Source organism: Salmo salar, chromosome ssa05 (assembly GCF_905237065.1).
Source record: "Salmo salar chromosome ssa05, Ssal_v3.1, whole genome shotgun sequence".
NCBI lineage: Eukaryota > Metazoa > Chordata > Actinopteri > Salmoniformes > Salmonidae > Salmo > Salmo salar.
In genome coordinates this window covers 69,254,540-69,275,493 of record NC_059446.1, presented here as the reverse complement: position 1 = coordinate 69,275,493, position 20,954 = coordinate 69,254,540, and the positions used below count along the sequence as shown (strand labels likewise).

Genomic DNA, 20,954 nt, shown 5'->3' with positions numbered 1-20,954 from the left:
CACAACGCACAAATTAATTAAAAATGGGGGTAATGAAGGACACATTGAAAGGCAAACAGACAATTGTATCATTCTGTAGCAGCCCTTGGGGCACCTTTATTACATATTGGCAGTGTCCAGGCATGTTACATGGGGAGAACAATGAAAACAAGAAAACGTCCATTCAGGCCTCTGGTCATTTCGTCATCATGTCAACCTTAAACCAAATAATTTATGTAAAGGTCATTAGAATATTTGACATTTAAATTAAGTATAACAAATCAGAAATACAGGTGACAAGGTGTAGCTGGTGGCCGGATTATCCTAATTCGAGTCATTGATTATTAGTCTTCATTACTACCATTGTTTAGGATGACATTATGTTAAAATCCATGCATGACTCCAAAGAAGAACCATTGGGCCTAAACCAAACGAACTTAAGAGGATAAATACACTGATATTTTTTATACCCTGCGCATTTAACAATAGCAGTATAATTTAGAAGTTAATCATAATTGAAAGTTTGGCATTACAATGCACCACTACATGAACCAGAAACCGTATATAAATAGATGCAATTTCTAAGAGACGTTATGTAACTCCCAAACATTACAATCCATGGTTCACTTATCACAAGAACCTCTTTCAAAAAGTAAATATCCAACAGGTTTTATAAAATGCACGGTGGTTGCATTTCATCTTCTACTACAGAAAACGTACTTAGCAATATAAAAATCATAAAACAAACAAGAAAAGCTCCATGTCAGACAGCATGAAAGCCATTTTACATACAGCTCTAAAAATAATGTAAAAACAGTAACTCAATTCTCATGATCATCATTTAAAGATAATCAAAACAGAGGGAACAAACACGATGCCCGAAACTAATTATTGTCGTTCTTAGTCCAGATAAGAAACAGATGGGTTTAACAAAGGCTTACATCTTTTGGTTAGTAAGTCAGTCAGTCCAAGTGTGATGTGTGCCTTGAACATCCTAACAATCCAAAAATGGCAAATGCTGAACAATCAGTGGGACGCCTCAGGTCACCTGTTAAAAATCCTGCAAGAAATTCCTCACATTCTAAAAACACCTCAAACTTATGATCTAAATTTCACACCCAACCTCAAACCAACAAAAACCCTTGACCAAATTCTAATTCTTTAAAACCCCTCTGATACTTCGTCCCCCTCCCCAATCACTTTACAGAAAACCCCCCTTCCCCATTCTGAATTATCTCTTGCTGCGGCCCGCCGCCTCTTGCTTCTCCTCCTCCTCTTCCTCCTCTGGGTGGCTGCTCTGCTGGTGGCCCTTCAGGTTGCTCTCTCGGCCAAAGCTCTTTCCACAGGTAGGGCAGGCGTAACGCCCCTTGGTGTGTGCCCGGTTCTTGTGGGCTTCTAGCTGCTCGGGACGGGCAAAGCTCTCCTCACACTCCTCGCAGGGGTGGGCCTTACGTGGGGTGTGCTTTTCCTTCTTGTGGGCGCGGAGCTGGGCCAGGGCAGGGAACGTGAGCTCACACTCAGGGCAGGGGTGTTGCTTGGGCGGAGTGGGAGCCGCTTTGGGTTTCTTCTCCTCTGCTGGGGCTTCACTGTCATCGTCTCTGGCCTCCTCGCCTGCTGCTGCTTTAGGACGGCCCCGCCTGCCACCCCCTGCTGCTGCCGCTTTCCCCTTGGTCTCAGCCGGAGCTGCTGCAGCCTCCTCTGCATTGTTTCCAGTCTCCGCCTCCTCTGTGCCCTCTTCCTTCTTCTTTCTCCTCTTCCCTTTCTTCTCTCCGACCGTTGCATCCTCTGCTTTAAAGGGCCGTCCGCGCTTCTTGGCAGGCGAAGCGCTGCCGTTGCAGTGCTGGTCACCGGCGTGGTTCTCCTGGTGCATTATTAGCTCAGACTCTGTCTCGAAGCCCCGGTTGCACTTCCCACAGCGGTGGGTCTTGGTAGGATCATCTGGCTCATCCACCTCTGCCTCTGGACGGGGGTGCTGGGCCAGGCGGTGGGTACGAAGGAGGGCAGGGCTGCGGAAGGTCTCACTGCAGTCCTTACACACAAATTGCCTCTCTGGACAGACCTGTCTCCTGTGGGTCGTCAGCTGAGGGGGAACAGAGAATGAACAGAACGGAAATGTGAGTCAAGGCTGAGGGAAGAGTCCTGTGATTGACATTAACTGTTCTAGCCACAAGCAGGACTGTGGTTTCACTTGTCTGAAAGCTCAAGTCGCAAAAAAAAAAAATAAATAGGATCTGTAACACCATGGGCTAAAAGGGTGACTGAAAACTGTGTTGAGTGATGCAAGGAACCACTTCACAAAATAACATTAATTATCAACGCTGGTATTGACAATAGAAGGCCGCTGGTCTCCGATCCCATGTACTACATCTCCTCCTAGTGGCCTTGAGCAAGGCACATAACCCCCCACAAAGTAAAATACTGCACTGATATAAAAGGCTACTGTATGAAATATGGTCCGTCAACCCTCCATCTAGAGAGCTACTGGGTGTGCAGGCTTTTGATCCAACCCTGGTCAAACACACCAGAGTCAAGGTCCTGCTGAGTAGCTGATGTTTTACAATGTGGTGTGTTCAAGCAGGGCTGGATCAAAAGCATGCACTCCCAAGTAGCTCTCCAGGAGGATAATTGGCCACCCTGCAACGTTACAATTACAACCAAATACTTTTTGATATCTTTACAAAATAATTCCCTCCCTCAATGTACCGGGGATCAAATGGCTAAGGTGGGAGAGGTAGTTAACTAAGATGTTTAACTATTTGTAAGGTTCAAATATTCAGTGTTCGGGGAAATGTTGCCAGCATTGGGGTTACTAATCAATTACTTATTTTTATTACTTTGTCAGAATTTCATGGCCAGCATTGAATAGAGAATCCTAGCCAATTTTGAGCTCGAGAGACGGTATTACAAATGGAGTAGGCAGCATTGGTTTCATCAACTGTTTTGTGTTTCGAATACCCGAGCAGACAAGGTGAAAACTGTCGATGTGCCCTTGAGCAAGGCACTTAACCCTTATTTCTCCAGGGGCTCCGTACTATAGCTGAGCCTGTAAATCAACACATTTCACTGCACCTATCCGGTGTATCTGACAATAAAAACACATTTATTTATTTATGTCGAGACCTTGAGTCTGACACTTTACTAGTTTATTTCAAACTATTCAAGCAGTGTTACACTAAACATATATTGGTTCAGAACCTGTGTCCCTCTTCTGCACTCACCTCAGAGAAGGTACGGAAGCTCTCCTGGCAGTGGGGACACTTGAAGGGCTTGTCCTCCTTGTTGTGTGAGCCCTGGTGCTGGGTCAGCTCCTCCGAGGATGGAAAGGTACGGTCACACACATAGCAGGTGAACAGAGTATCTCCCTGGGAAGAAAATACAGACGTGCATAAATTATGATATGCGTTTGCTAAATTGGGGAGGGGGGCACCGCAAATTCCTACTGGTCTAGTATGGAAATAAGCATTTACAGTTGAAGTTGGAAGTTTACATACACCTTAGCCAAATACATTTAAACAAAATTTTCACAATTCCTGACATTTAATCCTAGTAAAAATTCCCTGTATTAGGTCAGTTAGGATCACCACTTTATTTTAAGAATGAAATGTCAGAATAATAGTAGAAAGAATGATTTCTTTCATCACATTCCCAGTGGGTCAGAAGTTTACATACACTCAATTAGTATTTGGTAGCACTGCCTTTAAATTGTTTAACTTGGGTCAAACGTTTCATTTCAACCCCACAACATGATGCTGCCACCCCCCATGCTTCACGGTTGGGATGGTGTTCTTCGGCTTGCAAGCCTCCTCCTTTTTCCTCCAAACATAACGAGGTTCATTATGGCCAAACAGTTCCATTTTTGTTTCATCAGACCAGAGGACATTTCTCCAAAAAGTACAATATTTGTCCCCATGTGCAGTTGCAAACCGTAGTCTGGCTTTTTTATGGCGGTTTTGGAGCAGTGGCTTCCTTGCTGAGCAGCCTTTCAGGTTATGTCGATATAGGACTCGTTTTACTGTGGATATAGATACTTTGTACCTGTTTCCTCCAGCATCTTCACAGGGTCCTTTGCTGTTGTTCTGGGATTGATTTGCACTTTTCGCACCAAAGTACGTTCATCTCTAGGAGACAGAACACGTCTCCTTCCTGAGCGGTATGACGGCTGCATGGTCCCATGGTGTTTATAATTGCCTACTATTGTTTGTACAGATGAATGTGGTACCTTCAGGCATTTAGAAATTGCTCCCAAGGATGAACCAGACTTGGAGGTCTACAATTGTTTTCTCCCGAGGTCTGGCTGATTTCTCTTGATTTTCCAATATTGTCAAGCAAAAAGGCACTGAGTTTGAAGGTAGGCCTTGAAATACATCCACACCTCCAATTGACTCAAATTATGTCAATTAGCCTATCAGAAGCTTCTAAAGCCATGACATCCTTTTCTAAGTTGTTTAAAGGCACAGTCAACTTAGTGTATGTAAACTTCTGACCCACTGGAATTGTGATAGATTATTTCACTTAGAATTCACTGTGTCTGTAAACAATTGTTGGAAAAAATACTTGTGCCATGCACAAAGTAGAAGTCCTAACCGACTTGCCAATACTATAGTTGGTTAACAAGACATTTGTGGAGTGGCTGAAAAACAATTTTTAATGACTCCAACATAAAAGTGTATGTAAACTTCGACTTCAACTGTATGTTGGTCTGAAGCTTATGATATGACAGAAAACATTCTAAGGTAAAAACAGGGCTTCAGTAGGTAATACCTTCTAGAAAGTGTTTTGATTGTTAGGCAGGTTGTGTAGTAACATACCTGCTGGAGCTGCTGCTTGTACTCCTCACGATGGCTCTTCTTCATGTGCCTCTCCTTGGCTTTGGAGTTACAGAAGGTGATGAAGCACTGGAAACACTGCAGGTTCTCATGCTGGTCTGTGAGAAGAGGTCAGCGATATGACAGCTGACGATGCATTGCCTTCCCTAACTACCAGATTGATTTCATTCAACCCAAAGAAAACCTGTGTCTATGTGTAGGGCTGTGACAGTCATTACATTTTGTCAGACGGTGATTAGCAAGCAAATGACTGAAGATCTCAGTAATTGACTGTTAATTAACACACACATTTAGCATCTCCTACAAGCCACTGATGCAGACCTTTGGAACAACTACATAAAAAAAGTATTTTTTAAAAGTCTAACAAATCCATGTAATATCACAAAACCATGACTTATTTTAGACAGGTCTAAAGAAACATGAAGAGATTGTAGTCTAGTTCAGAAGAACAGAAAATCATACTCAGAGTTCTCCTTATGTTAGGCCCTGATCTGGCTATGCCATATGGCCGTGGGCTACACTAGATCATTTGGGAGAAAAGATTTTCTTAGAATTCCATGGCATTATTTTATAGTATTCAGAATACAATTGAAAATAGCTTAACAAAATTGAAAGGATATTTACTCCAAATTATTTGAGAGATTGCGCACATGCGGCTATTCTGTGTCGAACGGTTAACAACAACAAAAACACAGGCACTCCTATATGATTAATTTAGAGTAATGTAACTTTAGTTGCAACAAATGTTGGGTTGTGTTTTGATTTTTAATACATTCTTGGCTGCATGATGCAACTAAAGATTTTTTTTTGAATTTTTTTTTTTTAAGTTGCATGAAAGGCATGAGCTCTGCTTAGTTTTTCTGGCAAGGCTGTACACACTTCATCAGTCCCTCATTCACAATTTGACAAGCACTTGATAATGCCTCGAATTTCCCGGCTGCATCATGTGTGGCCGTAATGCCCCCTAAAATAATCCATGCCTTTTGCAGCCAGTGGCCTTTGTGCCCTTGGGCTGAATATAATAATTATAATTCCCTTCTGCCGGCTGTGTGTCGAAGCACCTCTCACTCGCTCTCCGTCACGTGATCAGGTCTTTTCTCACAGGCAACTGTGCGTGTCCATATCCAGTTCGGAAGTGCATATTGAAGATATTGGAAGAAGTGTCCAAATTTACTTTTCGTCAGCCAACAAGATGAGTAGACCTAACGAACAGCAAACGCACTAGCCTATGTCAACCGACTATCGCCCATAATACAAAAGTTGACCTATTCTATTCTGTGCGAGAAATACATATTCCTAACAGTCTGGGACAGCTGTGGGATGCAATAGATCCCAAATGAATACAACCACTAGCATCAAAAAACCTGTTTCAAGCAATGAGCCTGACGCAAGAGATGAGAACAGTGTAAAATGTTGATAAACTAATAGGCTATTTCTTCACATTATAAGCACAGCAATGCGCACATGGCAGTAGGCTATAAGCGCAAATGTTCCACCCATCACAATTCTTGATTTAATCTTGTCTTCGCATATACTAAATAATATGTGAAATTTGTTTTGATTTAGAACAGACCATTATCATGCACCTGTCTCAAAACAGACGCAGCGAGGGAAAAAAACCACATCATCTATGTACTTAAATAGCAAATGGAGGATGTTTTTCCCATGTTTCATTTTCATGGATGTCAGAGTGATAAGAGGGACAATTGCGTGCGGAGTACCATGCAGTTAGCCAGTTTGGTTGGTTACTAATAACCATCAGCAGCATCAGAGCTTGGAGAAGCCCAATTGCAGTGACTAAATGGTCACATGGAATTTGACTGCAGCCATGACTCGTGACTGCCGGTGTGGCGGTAATACGGTCACCGTAACAGCCCTATCTGTGAGTCATTACAAAAACTTCAAACAGTAGAGTAACTGACACCCAATATGTGTGCATCTTTTAAGGTCTTTGTATAATAAGTAATTTCTTGTACCCCATAGCATATGTTAACATTGTCTGTTTGTATACTTCTTGTACAGTGAGGGAAAAAAGTATTTGATCCCCTGCTTATTTTGTACGTTTGCCCACTGACAAAGAAATGATCAGTCTATAATTTTAATGGTAAGTTTATTTGAACAGTGAGAGACAGAATAACAAAAAAATCCAGAAAAACGCATGTCAAAAATGTTATAAATTGATTTGCATTTTAATGAGGGAAATAAGTATTTGACCCCCTCTCAATCAGAAAGATTTCTGGCTCCCAGGTGTCTTTTATACAGGTAACAAGCTGAGATTGGGAGCACACTTAAAGTGAGTGCTCCTAACCACAGCTTGTTACCTGTATAAAAGACACCTGTCCACAGAAGCAATCAATCAATCAGATTCCAAACTCTCCACCATGGCCAAGACCAAAGAGCTCTCCAAGGATGTCAGGGACAAGATTGTAGACCTACACAAGGCTGGAATGGGCTACAAGACCATCGCCAAGCAGCTTGGTGAGAAGGTGACCACAGTTCGTGCGATTATTCGCAAATGGAAGAAACACAAAAGAACTGTCAGTCTCCCTCGGCCTGGGGCTCCATGCAAGATCTCACCTCGTGGAGTTTCTACTGATCATGAGAACGGTGAGGAATCAGCCCAGAACTACACGGGAGGATCTTGTCAATGATCTCAAGGCAGCTGGGACCATAGTCACCAAGAAAACAATTGGTAACACACTACGCCGTGAAGGACTGAAATCCTGCAGCGCCCGCAAGGTCCCCCTGCTCAAGAAAGCACATATACATGCCCGTCTGAAGTTTGCCAATGAACATCTGAATGATTCAGAGGACAACGGGGTTAAAGTGTTGTGGTCAGATGAGACCAAAATGGAGCTCTTTGGCATCAACTCAACTCGCCGTGTTTGGAGGAGGAGGAGGAATGCTGCCTATGACCCCAAGAACACCATCCTCACCGTCAAACATGGAGGTGGAAACATTATGCTTTGGGGGTGTTTTTCTGCTAAGGGGACAGGACAATTTCACTGCATCAAAGGGACGATGGATGGGGCCATGTATCGTCAAATCTTGGGTGAGAACCTCCTTCCCTCAGCCAGGGCATTGAAATTGGGTCGTGGATGGGTATTCCAGCATGACAATGACCCAAAACACACGGCCAAGGCAACAAAGGAGTGGCTCAAGAAGAAGCACATTAACCTGTTAGGGCTAGGGGGCAGTATTTGCACGGCTGGATAAAAAAAATGTACCCGATTTAATCTGGTTACTAATCCTACCCAGTAACTAGAATATGCATATACTTATTATATATGGATAGAAAACACTCTAAAGTTTCTAAAACTGTTTGAATGGTGTCTGAGTATAACAGAACTCATTTGGCAGGCAAAACCCTGAGACATTTTCTGACAGGAAGTGGATACCTGATGTGTTGTATTACCTTTAAACCTATGCCATTGAAAAACACAGGGGCTGAGGAATATTTTGGCACTTCCTATTGCTTCCACTAGATGTCACCAGCCTTTACAAAGTGTTTTGAGTCTTCTGGAGGGAGATCTGACCGAACAAGAGCCATGGAACGATGATGGCCCATTAGACACCTGGCGCGCGAGTTCATGTTGGGTACCCTCGTTCCAATACGTTATAAAAGAGTATGCATTCGTCCACCTTGAATATTATTCATGTTCTGGTTAAAAAGGCCCTAATGATTTATGCTATACAACGTTTGACATGTTTGAACGAACGTAAATATATTTTTCCCCCTCGTTCATGAAGTGAAGTCCGGCGGGCTTATATCATGTGCTAACAAGACGGAGATTTTTGGACATAAATGATGAGCTTTTTTGAACAAAACTACATTCGTTATGGACCTGTGATACCTGGAAGTGACATCTGATGAAGAGAATCAAAGGTAATGGATTATTTACATAGTATTTTCGATTTTAGATCTCCCCAACATGACGACTAGTCTGTATCGCAACGCGTATTTTTCTGGGCGCAGTGCTCAGATTATTGCAAAGTGTGATTTCCCAGTAAGGTTATTTTTAAATCTGGCAAGTTGATTGCGTTCAAGAGATGTAAATCTATAATTCTTTAAATGACAATATAATATTTTACCAATGTTTTCTAATTTTAATTATTTAATTTGTGGTGCTGACTTGACTGCCGGTTATTGGAGGGAAACGATTTCCTCAACATCAATGCCATAGTAAAACGCTGTTTTTGGATATAAATATGAACTTGATAGAACTAAAAATGCATGCATTGTCTAACATAATGTCCTAGGAGTGTCATCTGATGGAGATTGTAAAAGGTTAGTGCATCATTTTAGCTGGTTTTATGGTTTTGGTGACCCTGTCTTTGAATTGACAAAACATTACACACAACTCTTGTAAATGTACTGTCCTAACATACTCTAAATTTATGCTTTCGCTGTAAAACCTTTTTGAAATCGTAAAACGTGGTTAGATTAAGGAGATGTTTATCTTTCAAAGGGTGTAAAATAGTTGTATGTTAGAAAAATTTGAATTTTGACATTTATTTGGATTCAAATTTGCCGCTCTTGAAATGCACCTGCTGTTGATGGAGTGCACCACGGGACGAGGTTAAGGTCCTGGAGTGGCCTAGCCAGTCTCCAGACCTTAATCCCATAGAAAATCTGTGGAGGGAGCTAAAGGTTCGAGTTGCCAAACGTCAGCCTAGAAACCTTAATAACTTGGAGAAGATCTGCAAAGAAAGAGGAGTGGTACAAAATCCCTCCTGAGATGTGTGCAAACCTGGTGGCCAACTACAAGAAATGTCTGACCTCTGATTGCCAACAAGGGTTTTGCCACCAAGTACTAATGAGGGGTCAAATACTTACTTCCCTCATTAAAATGCAAATCAATTTATAACATTTTTTACATGCGGTTTTCTGGATTTTCTTGTTGTTATTCTGTCTCTCACTGTTCAAATAAACCTACCATTAAAATTATAGACTGATCATTTCTTTGTCAGTGGGCAAACGTACAAAATCAGCAGGGGATCAAATACCTTTTCCCCCCTCACTGTATGTATAATGTTTTTTTCTGCAATAAAAATACAATTTCAACAAAAATAAATAACTGCCACCCAACTCACATGGTTGAATGGTGGGTGGAGGCGGTGCTTTGAAGGAGGAGATGGGTTTGTAGGGTTCTGCTGGTTTCTCAGTGGTCAGTTCTGCAGGGGGATCTGGTGGACCCTTCCCCATCACTATCTCCTCTATATTCAGTATGTCTGAGTCCATCGTGGGAGACTGGATGTCCTGAAAAGTTTAAACATAAAAGGATGATAGAGTTGGTCAGCCAGGGAGGTACATTATGTAATTTAGCCAGATGGGCTTTAATATAGCTAATAGTAAATTATCACATTGCAAGCTAGACAACTTCAGTTATGACAGACATTTACATTCATTTTAAATAACTAAGTCTTGTGCACAGGCGTATCTCAATTAAATCCCACTTATTTGGAATGAATGCTAAAAATAAAAAAGGTTCACTGCCTTTATGGCTGGCTGGCTAATTCATTGTTAGTTGCGAACTAAGTTGTTGACTAGTTAACTACATACCCAGCTGTTAACTAACATTAATTAACTACTGCTAGCTAAATGCCCATAATTGATTTTATAGCTTTAACTTGCTTGCAAAAGTTATAAATAAGAACGTTAAAACATGCACAGCTAGCAGCTCAAGGCGCTAACGTTAGCTGAAATAGGCTCCCAAACCAACAAGGCCCTAAAGTTAGCTAACGGTGAGAAGGATGCCCATATCAGCTAACGGTAGCAAGTTAGTCGACATTAGAAGGATAGACTGCAAGTTTCCCCGGAAACAGATTATAATTTTCACTAAGTGAAGCAACGGCAGTTATACTTTGGCTAGATGTATTTAATGTATATAGTATGCCAATAGACATGTTATATTTGTACTAATGTTAACGTTGGTTGTCCAAACAGGACTTCGCTAAAGTCCTGTTAGCTAATGGTTGGAAAAGGCTACACCGACACGCCTGATACACAGCCCGACATTTTTGTTAAGAATTTATAAAAAAAAAAAAAAATGGTTAGGGGTCAGTTTTAGGTTCTTGCTAGACGGTTTAACAGTCAGCTGTGTCTTTATCTTAGTCTTCTCCCTCAATGGTTTGCTGAGCTAACACCAAGTTCGAATAACAACCTAGTTAGCTACATTAGCTGGCTGGCTGGCTAACAATTCAAACGGAGAAATAACAATTTAGCATATTACGAACACGTTTAGTTCACGGAAACCAACTGCCCCACCGTGATATGGTAAATATGTAGGCATAAGTCTTAAACGATATTAGCAAAATAAGGTTACAGCTAAACATGAATTGTGAACAAGCCGTTAGCCACCTACCTCAAACCGCTTCCAGTACAGTGAATGTGGAAATTGAATTGCCCCTTGTCACGTGACAAGGGCAATATTTTGGTCTTCAAAACAATTCCATTTTGAATGCTTCTCTGCTCTTTCTCCTTAACTTGAGCAAATGCATAGACACGTGTTTGTCTATGATTGGGTGCAGTTGATTTGGTAAATAATCGAATTAATTCGCTGTTTGTAGCTAAAGATTTGATGAATAACTCCGGTGAAAAATGTACCTTGAGAGCAGCAGGTGGACCAATACAATTCACAACCCAAACAGTCAGGAAACGTACATGTATTTGCTCCAACAGTATTAAATAACTAAATTATTCAATTTACAAAGAACGCCAAAAACACATGCAAGATTCTTGGCATATAAACAACAAAACAAGGTTCAGAAAAAAAATGCAGCACTATTTTAAATTATAATTTCAAAAACATCTTCAAATGTATTTTCACTTGGTTTCAGAAACATTGACTTTATGGTTAACATTAATTCTCTTCTCACATTTTATTTTGTAGGCAAATTCATACAAAAGCCATTGCATACATTAAGATTACATTTACACAGTCGGCTAACAAGGGACCAAGTTCCTAATTTGCTGCACAGGACTGAAGCCGACACTGAAAAGAGAGAAGTACTCAAAAAAAATGTAGGTGGGAGAAATATGAAATCAGAGCTTCTAACCTAAAAGAAAAAACATATTTAAAGAAAAGCTAAACATAGCATTAAATAAAACATGCACCACTTAATAAAAATAAATCTTATCAGCTTCAAAAACTCCCTTGACTGTGGAAATTCAAGAAGCAGTTGTGGTTACGAGAGATGCAGAGAAACACGCAACACTTGAGGCATCGTACTCGAGACAGTCGCTCACAGCCTCCGAAGCGGCACCTGCCATCTTCTCCCTCCCCAAGCTGCTCCGGCCAGTGGCCAGAACCGTCGTACCGCGTGGCCACGTCAGGGAGAGGACTATCCTGTAACAGGCCAGGATCTGGGGCTGTGCCCGGGGAGTGTAATTTCTGAGGAGGGGGGTGAGGAGGGGCTGAGTCCTGGGTGTCTGAGCCACTAGAGAGGATCAAGGCCTTGGAGACCTCTAGCCTGAATGCCATGAGGTTCAGAGGCTCAGGAAGAGGAACATGATCCTGCCGGTACTGCATCCATGAGTTTACCAGAGCCAGATCTGTAAGGTACCACAGAACAGCCTGTGGCCAGCTAGTTGGTGCTGAGGCAGAGAGTGGGGAATGGTAGAGATTCAGTAAGTCTCTATTGAGGCTGGCTGCTTTTTGAGCCTTCTCGAAGCTGTCGACGAGAGATGCCATGTTCTGCTGGGCCTTCCCTACAGTAGAGAGGATGAAGCCGAGATGGTACCTGTGTAGCATCAGCCGCCCGTCAGAGCTAACAAACTCATCACCCATCTGTCCTTTGGCTCCTCCCACCTTGCCCGCACCATGCACCCCAGAACCAAGGAGGTGCTCCAACATGGCGGGAGTAGAGAGCTCCTGCTTGCAGAGATACACCATCCCATCTCTGGGCACCATTTTCTCAACAGTGGCCTCTTTGTTGGAGAGATCCAGACTAAGGTTGAAATCTAGGATCAGACCATCAGATCTAACTAAGACCGTGCTGTGCAAGGAGGGCCGCTTGTTGTTGACCGCTCTACATGTCAAAGGGAGAGGGTATTGATCGACTCCATGGTCACCCTCTCTTCTCAGCATCAGGCATCCGGCCTGAACGTGGTCCATCAACGGTCTAACCCTCCAAAGGGGGTCAGTTTTAAAACTAAAACAGTCCTGGCTGGATGGTATGTCCCCACACCTCTGCCAAATGCTGTGAGGGACTGTGGACGTCTGGGTTGTGGATTTTGCAAACACAGACTTGGAGCTAAGAGCTTGTATTTGACTGTGGCTGCATGTAAGTGTGTGGATACTGCCATCCAGTTCACCTCTAGTTGTGCCAACTGTAGGGTTAACTGGGGTGTGTAAAGCTCTGAGTGGGTTGCGTGTGGGGTCTCCCTCCTTAGGCCTGTCTGGATTACGACTGTGTCCAGCTTCCTGGGTGTTCGTGGGATCCCCTGCTGGTGTTGGAGATGCCAGTTGCAGTTTGCAGGAGAGTTGGGAGAAGCGGGAGGCAGACATGGTGTCAGCAACCAGAGGCACCCTGGTGAAGTCCTGCCAGTACAGCTTGAGACTGGGGAACTAGGAGAGGAGAAAGACATTGAAGACAATGTTAGTTTATGCAGCGTTAGATAGTGTGCTCATAAGAATGACTGTAGACATTCAAAAGTGCAGAGATTAGCATGAGTTTGACCCAATAAGCCTAACTAGACGCCACATGAATAAGATTCAGAATATACGCCAATACTTTCATGTACATACCTTCAATGTTCCCATGGCAATGTGGATTCCAACAAACTCGGCCACCTCTTTTGCCGTCACTGCGTTCGATAGATGGGACACTTTATTTGTGCACCGGGCAATCTCTGCCCAAGCGTCCCAACCAAAATAATTGGAGAAGTAATCAATGGGTTTCCTGTAGCCAGTCCCTGTCTGGGACCCTCCCATAGATCCTGAATGAGCCTGGCTTTCTGTGGTTGGCAAGCTGAGGACATCAAATTTACATCAAAACATGTCCTTAAGGATACATACAGTATATGACAATAAAAAGTAGAAACTTTAAAATTAAATTGTACGGTGTAGTCATGAGTAAAATGCAAATTACAATACTTACTTGTTTGGTATATAATTTGAATGCAATGAGGCATGGTTTTGGCTGTCATGGAAACAGGCCATAACTACAGCCTCAGGGTCAGGCTGCGGGTCAGAACATTCAACAACCTCTGACTCCACTTCGTCAGAATTCTGAAGTAGGAAATCAACAAGCTCCTCAGTGTCTTGCTGCTCAAAGTCCAGGTCACCTGGAAAAAAGAAACAGTATTTAGTTACATCTATGGATAACTTCACTATTGTGTATGAAAATGTACATTGCTACAACACATGACTCATGTTGAGATCTTACCGTCTCCATACTCATTGATCTCAGATCCCAACTTTGCTGCTCTCCTGTTCACCTCATACTCCTCTACTGCAGGGTTGGTAATGGATAGAGTCTCCACTGGATGGTTGAGTTTGGCCTCTCCAGGCACCACCAGCGCTGGTACTCCCTGCTCACTTTGAGATGGCTCCTCCAGAAGCTCCCTCTCCTCCTTCACTGGGTAGAATATGCACTGCCTGGTACTGCTGTGCTCCACATTCAATTGGGATTGACCTTGACTAACCTGGGGGTCATTCAAAACCAGGTTGTTTTCCTGTTTCACCAGATACATCCTGACCCCCCTCTGCTGCACTGTGTGTCTGGCATGAGAGGTGTGTGGCACAGGAACCAAATCTGAGATGTTCTCCTCCACCTTGACCTCCTGACCTCTCAAGTCTGCCATGAGCACCACTCCATTCTCCCCCTCTGCTGCCTCTCTCTGCCTTGAGGTGAGAAACCTCTCCAGTATGATGCCTGGGGACTGGCCAGTGTCCCTGTCGTCCTGGTCCCCTGCTATTCCCTTCATCACCATCCCATCTTCGGTCTTCAACACCTCCACTACACTGGTGGTGACTGACTCTAGCTCAAACACTACCTGGTCCTCAGGGTCCTCCTCAAGCGGTGAGATGCAGGATCCAGATGGACATGGAGCTGTTAGCATGTTTTGCTCAGAGATAGATCTGATCTCGGTCTGTAAACTGATGGAAGATGACTGACCAGGATGGAGAGTAGTGACGTCTGCTTCATCCTTGATTTCAGTATCATTATTGAGTGAATACAGCTGGTAGACTACCTGACATTCATCAATTTCTTTCTCTGGTTCAATTTCTCTCATGCCCTCTCCTTCTAGACTCTTCCTTGTGGCTGAACCTCTCCTCCCACGTCCAACTCCTCTTCTCCTGCCCCTGGTGTAATTCTTTCTGCCCACTCCCCTCTTTTCCACTTCTCTTCTCTGCACCATAATCTCCTCCTCTTCTTGCTTGATCTCCAGCGGGTCAGAGGGGCAGGATTCGGTCTGTACATTTTGTGTTGTTACGGTTCTATTCACATTTTCAATCTGAGCATGTGCAGATAGTGCATGAGTGCTGTTGTTTTCATGAGTGCTGTTTTCATGAAGGCTGGATCCCTCATTTGGTGAACTGTCTTTATGAGGTGAGCTCTGGTGTTCCCCCTCATTTTGGTCCCCATCCCCAACAGTGACCAAATCCACCTCAAGTAGTAACTCCTCTTTAATTTCATCCTCAATAGGCCCTAGGTGCTCAAATCCAGAAACAGTACGTATGAGAGCATCAGCAGTGTCATTCATATTGCCCTGATTCTCTGACTTAGTGTCCGCTGTTTGGTGACAGCTGTGGAGGGGGGCTATGGGTGTGAGGTGAGGAGGAGAAAGATTCTCAGACAGAAGGGGTTTGACCTTGTCAGATGTGGCCAGATAAGGGAATTGAACTTGTGGAGGGGAGTAAGATAGAGTTGAATTTGGGGCCATATGAGAAAATGATTCCATCCCCTCTGAGGTTTTATCCATGCTCTTCTCACTTTCCTTCTGTCCACCTTCAACAAGCGCAGCAACCAGAGGCAGAGAGGGGGAAGGGTTTAGGGCTGGGAAAGAGACTCGCTCCCCTCTTTCTCCCAACCCTATCCCTCTCATCTCCGCCGCCATATCCCAGTCAGATGCTACCTGCATTCCAAACGCGTTTTGACCCAGTGAATTTTCAATGACCTCTTCAGTCACCTTTAGTGGAGGCTGGCCTAGATCTGACCCAGAAACGCCCTCAAAGATGTTGCCGTTAGTGTAGGTGAGACCAGGGCTCTCCACTGCATGCAGGGCTGCCTTGTGCTCCTGGAGGGACGAGACGTCAGAGAACCTCTCACCACAGTCCTTACATTCAAGGGCTCGCCGGGAATGAGAGCCACTGATGATCCCCTCGGTCTCCACTTTTTGGGCCTTACGTTTCCTGCTGGTCTTTGGATTGGTCGGAGATGTGTCAGAAGAATGAGACGTAGTCTTTAAAGGAGCCAACACAGAGAGCGCTGTGTGGTTCTTTTTGGGTCTCCCTACTCTTCTTTTCCCTCCAGCAGCTAGCATTTTTAGTTGCTTGCTTTTTGGCCCTTTCTTCTTATGGATGGGATGGGTGTCTTGGTGGAGATCTGTTTGACCTTGGGGGGCTTTTGAGGCATCTAATTTGTAAACTTTCAATTGGGGCTGTTTGTGACCCTTCAGTAGGAGTAGGGACTGTTGCTTTATTTCAGGGTCGGGCATATGTTCTGATATTGGGCTTGCTTCCACAGTCGGTTTCTTTGTTTTTCTCCCTGTTTTTGACAGCTTTTGGCCCTTTGTTTTCTTAGGCTGGTCCTCCTGCTGTATCTTCTGCTGCTTTTTCTTTTTTGGCTTGGGTGGAGCGATCACCTCTTGCTCGCTAATCGGTTCAGCGCTACTCTGCTCAGAATAAGTCTCACTAATTACATAGTTTTGCTTTTTTACTTTCTTCTTCCTCGGCTTCACTCGATGCACCTGCTCGTCTACCTGCAAGACTTGCTGCACATGTGGGTCACACAATATAGATGGGGATTTGATTTTTGACTTGGAAATATTGTTTTTCTTCTTGACCTTTTTTTCTTTACCAACCTTTAAGGGCAATTTCTTGTCAGGTAGAGTTGAGACACGCATTTGGTTCATATCCTGAATCTGGTCTCCTTTCTGAAGCAGCTTAGATGGTTGTGGAAGTTTATTCTGGTTTTTAGGCTTCTCTTTAGGACCAAACTTCACAACAAGATGAGATTTCGTTGCTCTTGGTCGTTTAGCAGGCTTCTCTTTCAACTCAACCGTCTGCTGTTGCATATTTCCTTGCATTATAGAGTTCTTTGGCTGCTTTCTCTTCCTCACTTTTACAAATTCTTGTACTGACATCAAATGCACAGGCAGTTGTGAACTCTGTGGCGCCTTCTTTGACTCCGACGGCGGAGGGAATATTTCTGACGTCTGAGTACGAGGTTGTATCTCTCTGCTGTTCAGTGCGTTGTGAGAAGCAGACTTATCTATCAGTGTCTGCAACTGCTCTTGTGATGTCTGTTTCTTTCCTTCGCAAGGATTTTCTAAAATGTGCTGCTGCTCATTCTCTGTGTTTTCTAGAAGAGGTTTCTCAACTGATCCTCGCTGTCCTATTCCAATCTGTTGTGTCTGTCCAATACTGGAATAGACCTGATCTAACTGTAATGTTTCCATCTGTGTGGCCGTCTCTCCTACATGGCTTGTTTGTCCAGGAGGAGTTCGGGCAAACTTAACTGTTGGTACCAATGAGGAAGTGGAGAGTTCTTCCTGCTGATCAGTTTTTAATGGCGTCAGCTTTAACTCCACTGTTGGTATGAGTGACGGGACAGACATATTTCCCTCCTGAACCATTAGATTCTGTCCAGAAGTCTGTTCAAATAGAAATGTTGGTAGTGAGGAAGCAGACATAAGTCCATGTTGATCGGTTTGAGTCTGTTCCAATTCCAGAGTTGGTATCAGTGAAGGAGTGACTTCCAACACAACCGTTTGACTTTGTTCAGTCGTTTCCCTGAGCTCAACTGTTTCACTGTGACAGAACACCTGTTCCACTGATACAGTCTGAATCATAGTGTTCTCTTCTTCAACTGTCTGACCAGTCTGTCCAAGTAACTGCTGAGGAATCATCTCTCCTTCATGTGTTTGTTTTAATCCAGCATGCTCAGCGTATGTAACTTCCTGTGTGTGTGAAAGTAATGGGGTCTCCATTTGTCCAACTGATATAACAGGTTCCAATGTAATAATTGGTTCCAGTGATTCACATTGTGGCTTTGCCTGTTCCAGTCCCATTGACTTAGTCTCTCCACCCCCAGTCTTTTTCAGCTCTATAAACTGTGGTTGAGTAAAGCGGAATTGCAAATGCTCCCTCTTTCCCTGTAGCCGCTGTAGAGCCAATGGTTGACCGTGTGGCAGCACCTGTCCCAGTATCACCACCTGGTTCACTTTGCGCACGTTCCCCAAAGACTCTATTAGTTTCCGGATTTGTTCAGTGTCTATGTTGTCCACCTGCTGGAGGGGCCCAAGGGGTTCCATTTGGAGAAAGGTTGGCTGGCCCATAGGAGCCTGGGTTATGATGGGCTGACCTGGCTTCACCTGTTGGCCAGCTAGTGTGATGCTGCTGCTGGGTGCTGTAACACACAGGTTGTGCTTGTGTTTCATGTGATGCAGCCGTGTCTTGGCAGTCTTGAAGGTTGCCTTGCACATGGAGCAGGACAATTTTACCACTGCAGTGCCTAGATACAAAGAATACAGATGAAAGTTTACATCTTGGTGTAAAAGGTGAAGTAGTCATTTGTCACTAACAAAAAGGTTTGGCTCTGCATAGAATCACTAGCTTTATCACTGTATAGTGTATATCACTAGCGTTTCACTGCACATCCCAGTATGGGAAGTTGTATGACATGAAAACAAACATGTTTTTCAGTACTCACCACTACTCTTCTTTAGTTGTGCCTTCGTCAGTGGTGTGATCCCTCCACCTCCTTCCGGCGAATGCGCTAGTGCGTGTTTCTGGAGGGCCTTGGACATGCTAAACCTCTTGCCACACTCCTTACAGACATAGGGCCTCTCCCCTGTGTGCGTGCGGCGGTGATACTTCAGTAAGGTGAGTGTCTTGCAGGGTTTTCCACAGTCTGAGCAGGTGTATCCGTACAGACCGAAGTGAAGCTTCTTATGGAGGGTGAGCTCAGAGGAGCGGCTGAAGGCCTCACCACAGATGGGGCACTTGAAAGGCGTCTTTTCCGTGTGTGCACGCTGATGAAGCATGAGGTCACTGGAGTTGGTGAAGTGGCGGTCGCAGACGTAGCAGGCAAACAGGGCATCCCCCAGCATGCACTGCTCGTACTCTGCCGGGTGACTCTGCTTGAGGTGGCGCTCTTTGCTCTTGTGGTCGCTGAAGATGATGTGACACTCCAGGCACTGCAGAGAGATCTGGGAAGCTGGGGGGAGGGAGAGGGACAGGGGATTAGAGGACAGAACTCTTGTATCCCAGCTTCAAACCTATATTAACACACAATGGAGGTTATTATAAGAGCAAATTAAATGAATGAACTGTAGTAATAGCGTAAAACTGCTTATGAAAGAACTACAAATAAAATCACCTGAAAACACTACAGGGGACATTATGAGATTCTGTCTGCAATACTAAAGCCTTGAAAGATAAATACAAAAATGTATTACATGGTAACCAATCACAGCAGACTATCAGAGAAGTTCAATACTCACATGTGAGAGGTGTCACCATTTTTGGTGGCCTGGACATGTCCATCTTGAGTGGCTCCATTCTGTTCTTCTTGGGGGGAATATTTTTTCTGTCACAAGCAGCCACGTCATCCACATGGGTCTCCTTCTGTGTATCCTCAGGTTGGCCCAGTTCCCACTCTTCAGGAGCAGCAGACTCTAGAGGGACAGCGGATAGTTCAAGTATTATCTCTGTAGAAGCAGAGGGGTCTGAGACACACTCCAAAGCCTCTTCTACTGTGGCAGGTAGCAGTTCACTCATTGGTTGTTCTTCGGTTTCCATGTATTGTTCACCTGTAACTATTGGTTGTTCCTCGATTTCTACTGCTTGTTCAACTGTCTCCACTGGCTGTGTCAAGCGCTCCATGACCAACTTGGTTCCTGCCTCCACTACTGGAGGTTCCTCCATGTCTGTAAAACAAATTCCCTGCAAAGAGTGACAAGTTCAACAACACTCTCGCACAACATACTACATCTGCATTAAGGTAAAACACAATGGTGTGGAAAACAGTGAAGCACACACTGCACGCTAGCAGGCTAAAACAGGCTAAAATAGAGACGTTTTATTTATTTATTAAAAAAGACAACGACCCATAATGTGTGCATGTAAAGCCACCGACTCTTTATGCTAAAGAGAGTATACGCCCATAAAATGGCCATCCCAAACTAAGCCTATAAACTCTGATTCCAAGGGAATCATGACATGCTGCTGCCTTTATCGACAGCTGGCAGGCAGGCAAATTAATGGACACTATATTTGTATGACAAAGATGCTCTCAGAGGGATGGATAATAGGCTACAAGGATGGTATTTTACATTGCGCTTGAACAGAAAACCAACAAGCCTACAACCAGGGGTACTTTACTGCTGCGCAAATGACGGGCCGACTAAACATGCCAAATACTGACGACGAATGTTATTGCTCACAACTAACTGGTGTCCATCCATCATCTTTAATTATTCGGATGTCTTGCTGCTAGGCTACTGGACTGCTCAGAAACGGCATTGATGAAAGGCATACAAATAGCCTATATTGCGTGGATTTAAAACATTTGCAACGCTCAGCATTACACACAAGCGGCGTATGTATCGTCGTGTAGCTCATATGATCACACCACTATGTGTAAATCTATAACGTTACCTATGCTGGTTTCTTCTGCCCAGACATCTCCGCGTCGCTTCGCACAAAGCCAACAGAAACTAGCTGCAAAGATCATGGCGTCATACACAAACCAGGTTGCAGAATGGGATTTGTAGTTTTTCCTGAGATGCATTTATTCGTTGCTCAGCCTTAAAGGCCCAGCGTGGTAAATCTGCTGTTTGGATTGGCCGTGCAGCATGCCATATGTTAGCCTAGAGATACCTTCAACCTTGGTTATTAAGACTCTTCCTTTACAAGATAAGTCCCTCTGTAGCCATTGATTTAGCTTCTTCTGTTTTTTTTAAATAAGGGTTACAAT

The 20,954-nt window shown here is 43.8% G+C and overlaps 2 protein-coding genes across 5 annotated transcripts; both read right to left on the bottom strand.

The window, feature by feature from the left end:
* Positions 1-68: 68 nt before the first annotated feature.
* Positions 69-11,183, bottom strand: zn576 (Zinc finger protein 576). 3 transcript variants are annotated; one of them, NM_001140015.1, is given in 5 exon segments: positions 69-2,059; positions 3,198-3,341; positions 4,788-4,903; positions 9,900-10,065; positions 11,171-11,183. In NM_001140015.1, coding segments are annotated over 4 exon segments (1,257 nt in total). In that variant the 5' UTR covers positions 10,048-10,065; positions 11,171-11,183; the 3' UTR covers positions 69-1,210.
* A 489-nt stretch (positions 11,184-11,672) lies between these two features.
* Positions 11,673-20,740, bottom strand: LOC106605591 (uncharacterized). Of its 2 annotated transcripts, XM_045718676.1 has the most exons (8): positions 20,636-20,740; positions 19,789-19,921; positions 19,480-19,653; positions 18,687-19,193; positions 14,196-18,488; positions 13,908-14,094; positions 13,556-13,778; positions 11,673-13,375 (listed from the first exon to the last, which is right to left on the bottom strand). In XM_045718676.1, the coding sequence occupies exons 2-8, from the start codon at positions 19,901-19,903 to the stop codon at positions 11,951-11,953; spliced, it is 6,924 nt and encodes a 2,307-aa protein (XP_045574632.1). In that variant the 5' UTR covers positions 19,904-19,921; positions 20,636-20,740; the 3' UTR covers positions 11,673-11,950. The 2 variants fall into 2 exon arrangements, with proteins under 2 accessions (XP_045574632.1, XP_014056875.2); XM_014201400.2 differs by having other exon boundaries at positions 19,480-19,921.
* Positions 20,741-20,954: the final 214 nt, after the last annotated feature.

What these genes read in the sequence shown, in the direction of transcription:
- zn576 (XM_014201380.2), bottom strand. An exon ending in TCCACCCACCATTCAACCAT is followed by an intron (nt 4,904 to 9,899) that starts GTGAGTTGGGTG and finishes CTCTTCTCACAG; the next exon opens with ACCAGCATGAGAACCTGCAG. An exon ending in GCTTCCGTACCTTCTCTGAG is followed by an intron (nt 2,060 to 3,197) that starts GTGAGTGCAGAA and finishes GTTCCCCCTCAG; the next exon opens with CTGACGACCCACAGGAGACA.
- LOC106605591 (XM_014201400.2), bottom strand. Translation starts at nt 19,903, where the DNA reads ATGGAGGAACCTCCAGTAGTGGAGGCAGGAACCAAGTTGGTCATGGAG. An exon ending in AATGGTGACACCTCTCACAT is followed by an intron (nt 19,194 to 19,479) that starts GTGAGTATTGAA and finishes CCCTCCCCCCAG; the next exon opens with CTTCCCAGATCTCTCTGCAG. An exon ending in ACAACTAAAGAAGAGTAGTG is followed by an intron (nt 18,489 to 18,686) that starts GTGAGTACTGAA and finishes CTTTGTATCTAG; the next exon opens with GCACTGCAGTGGTAAAATTG.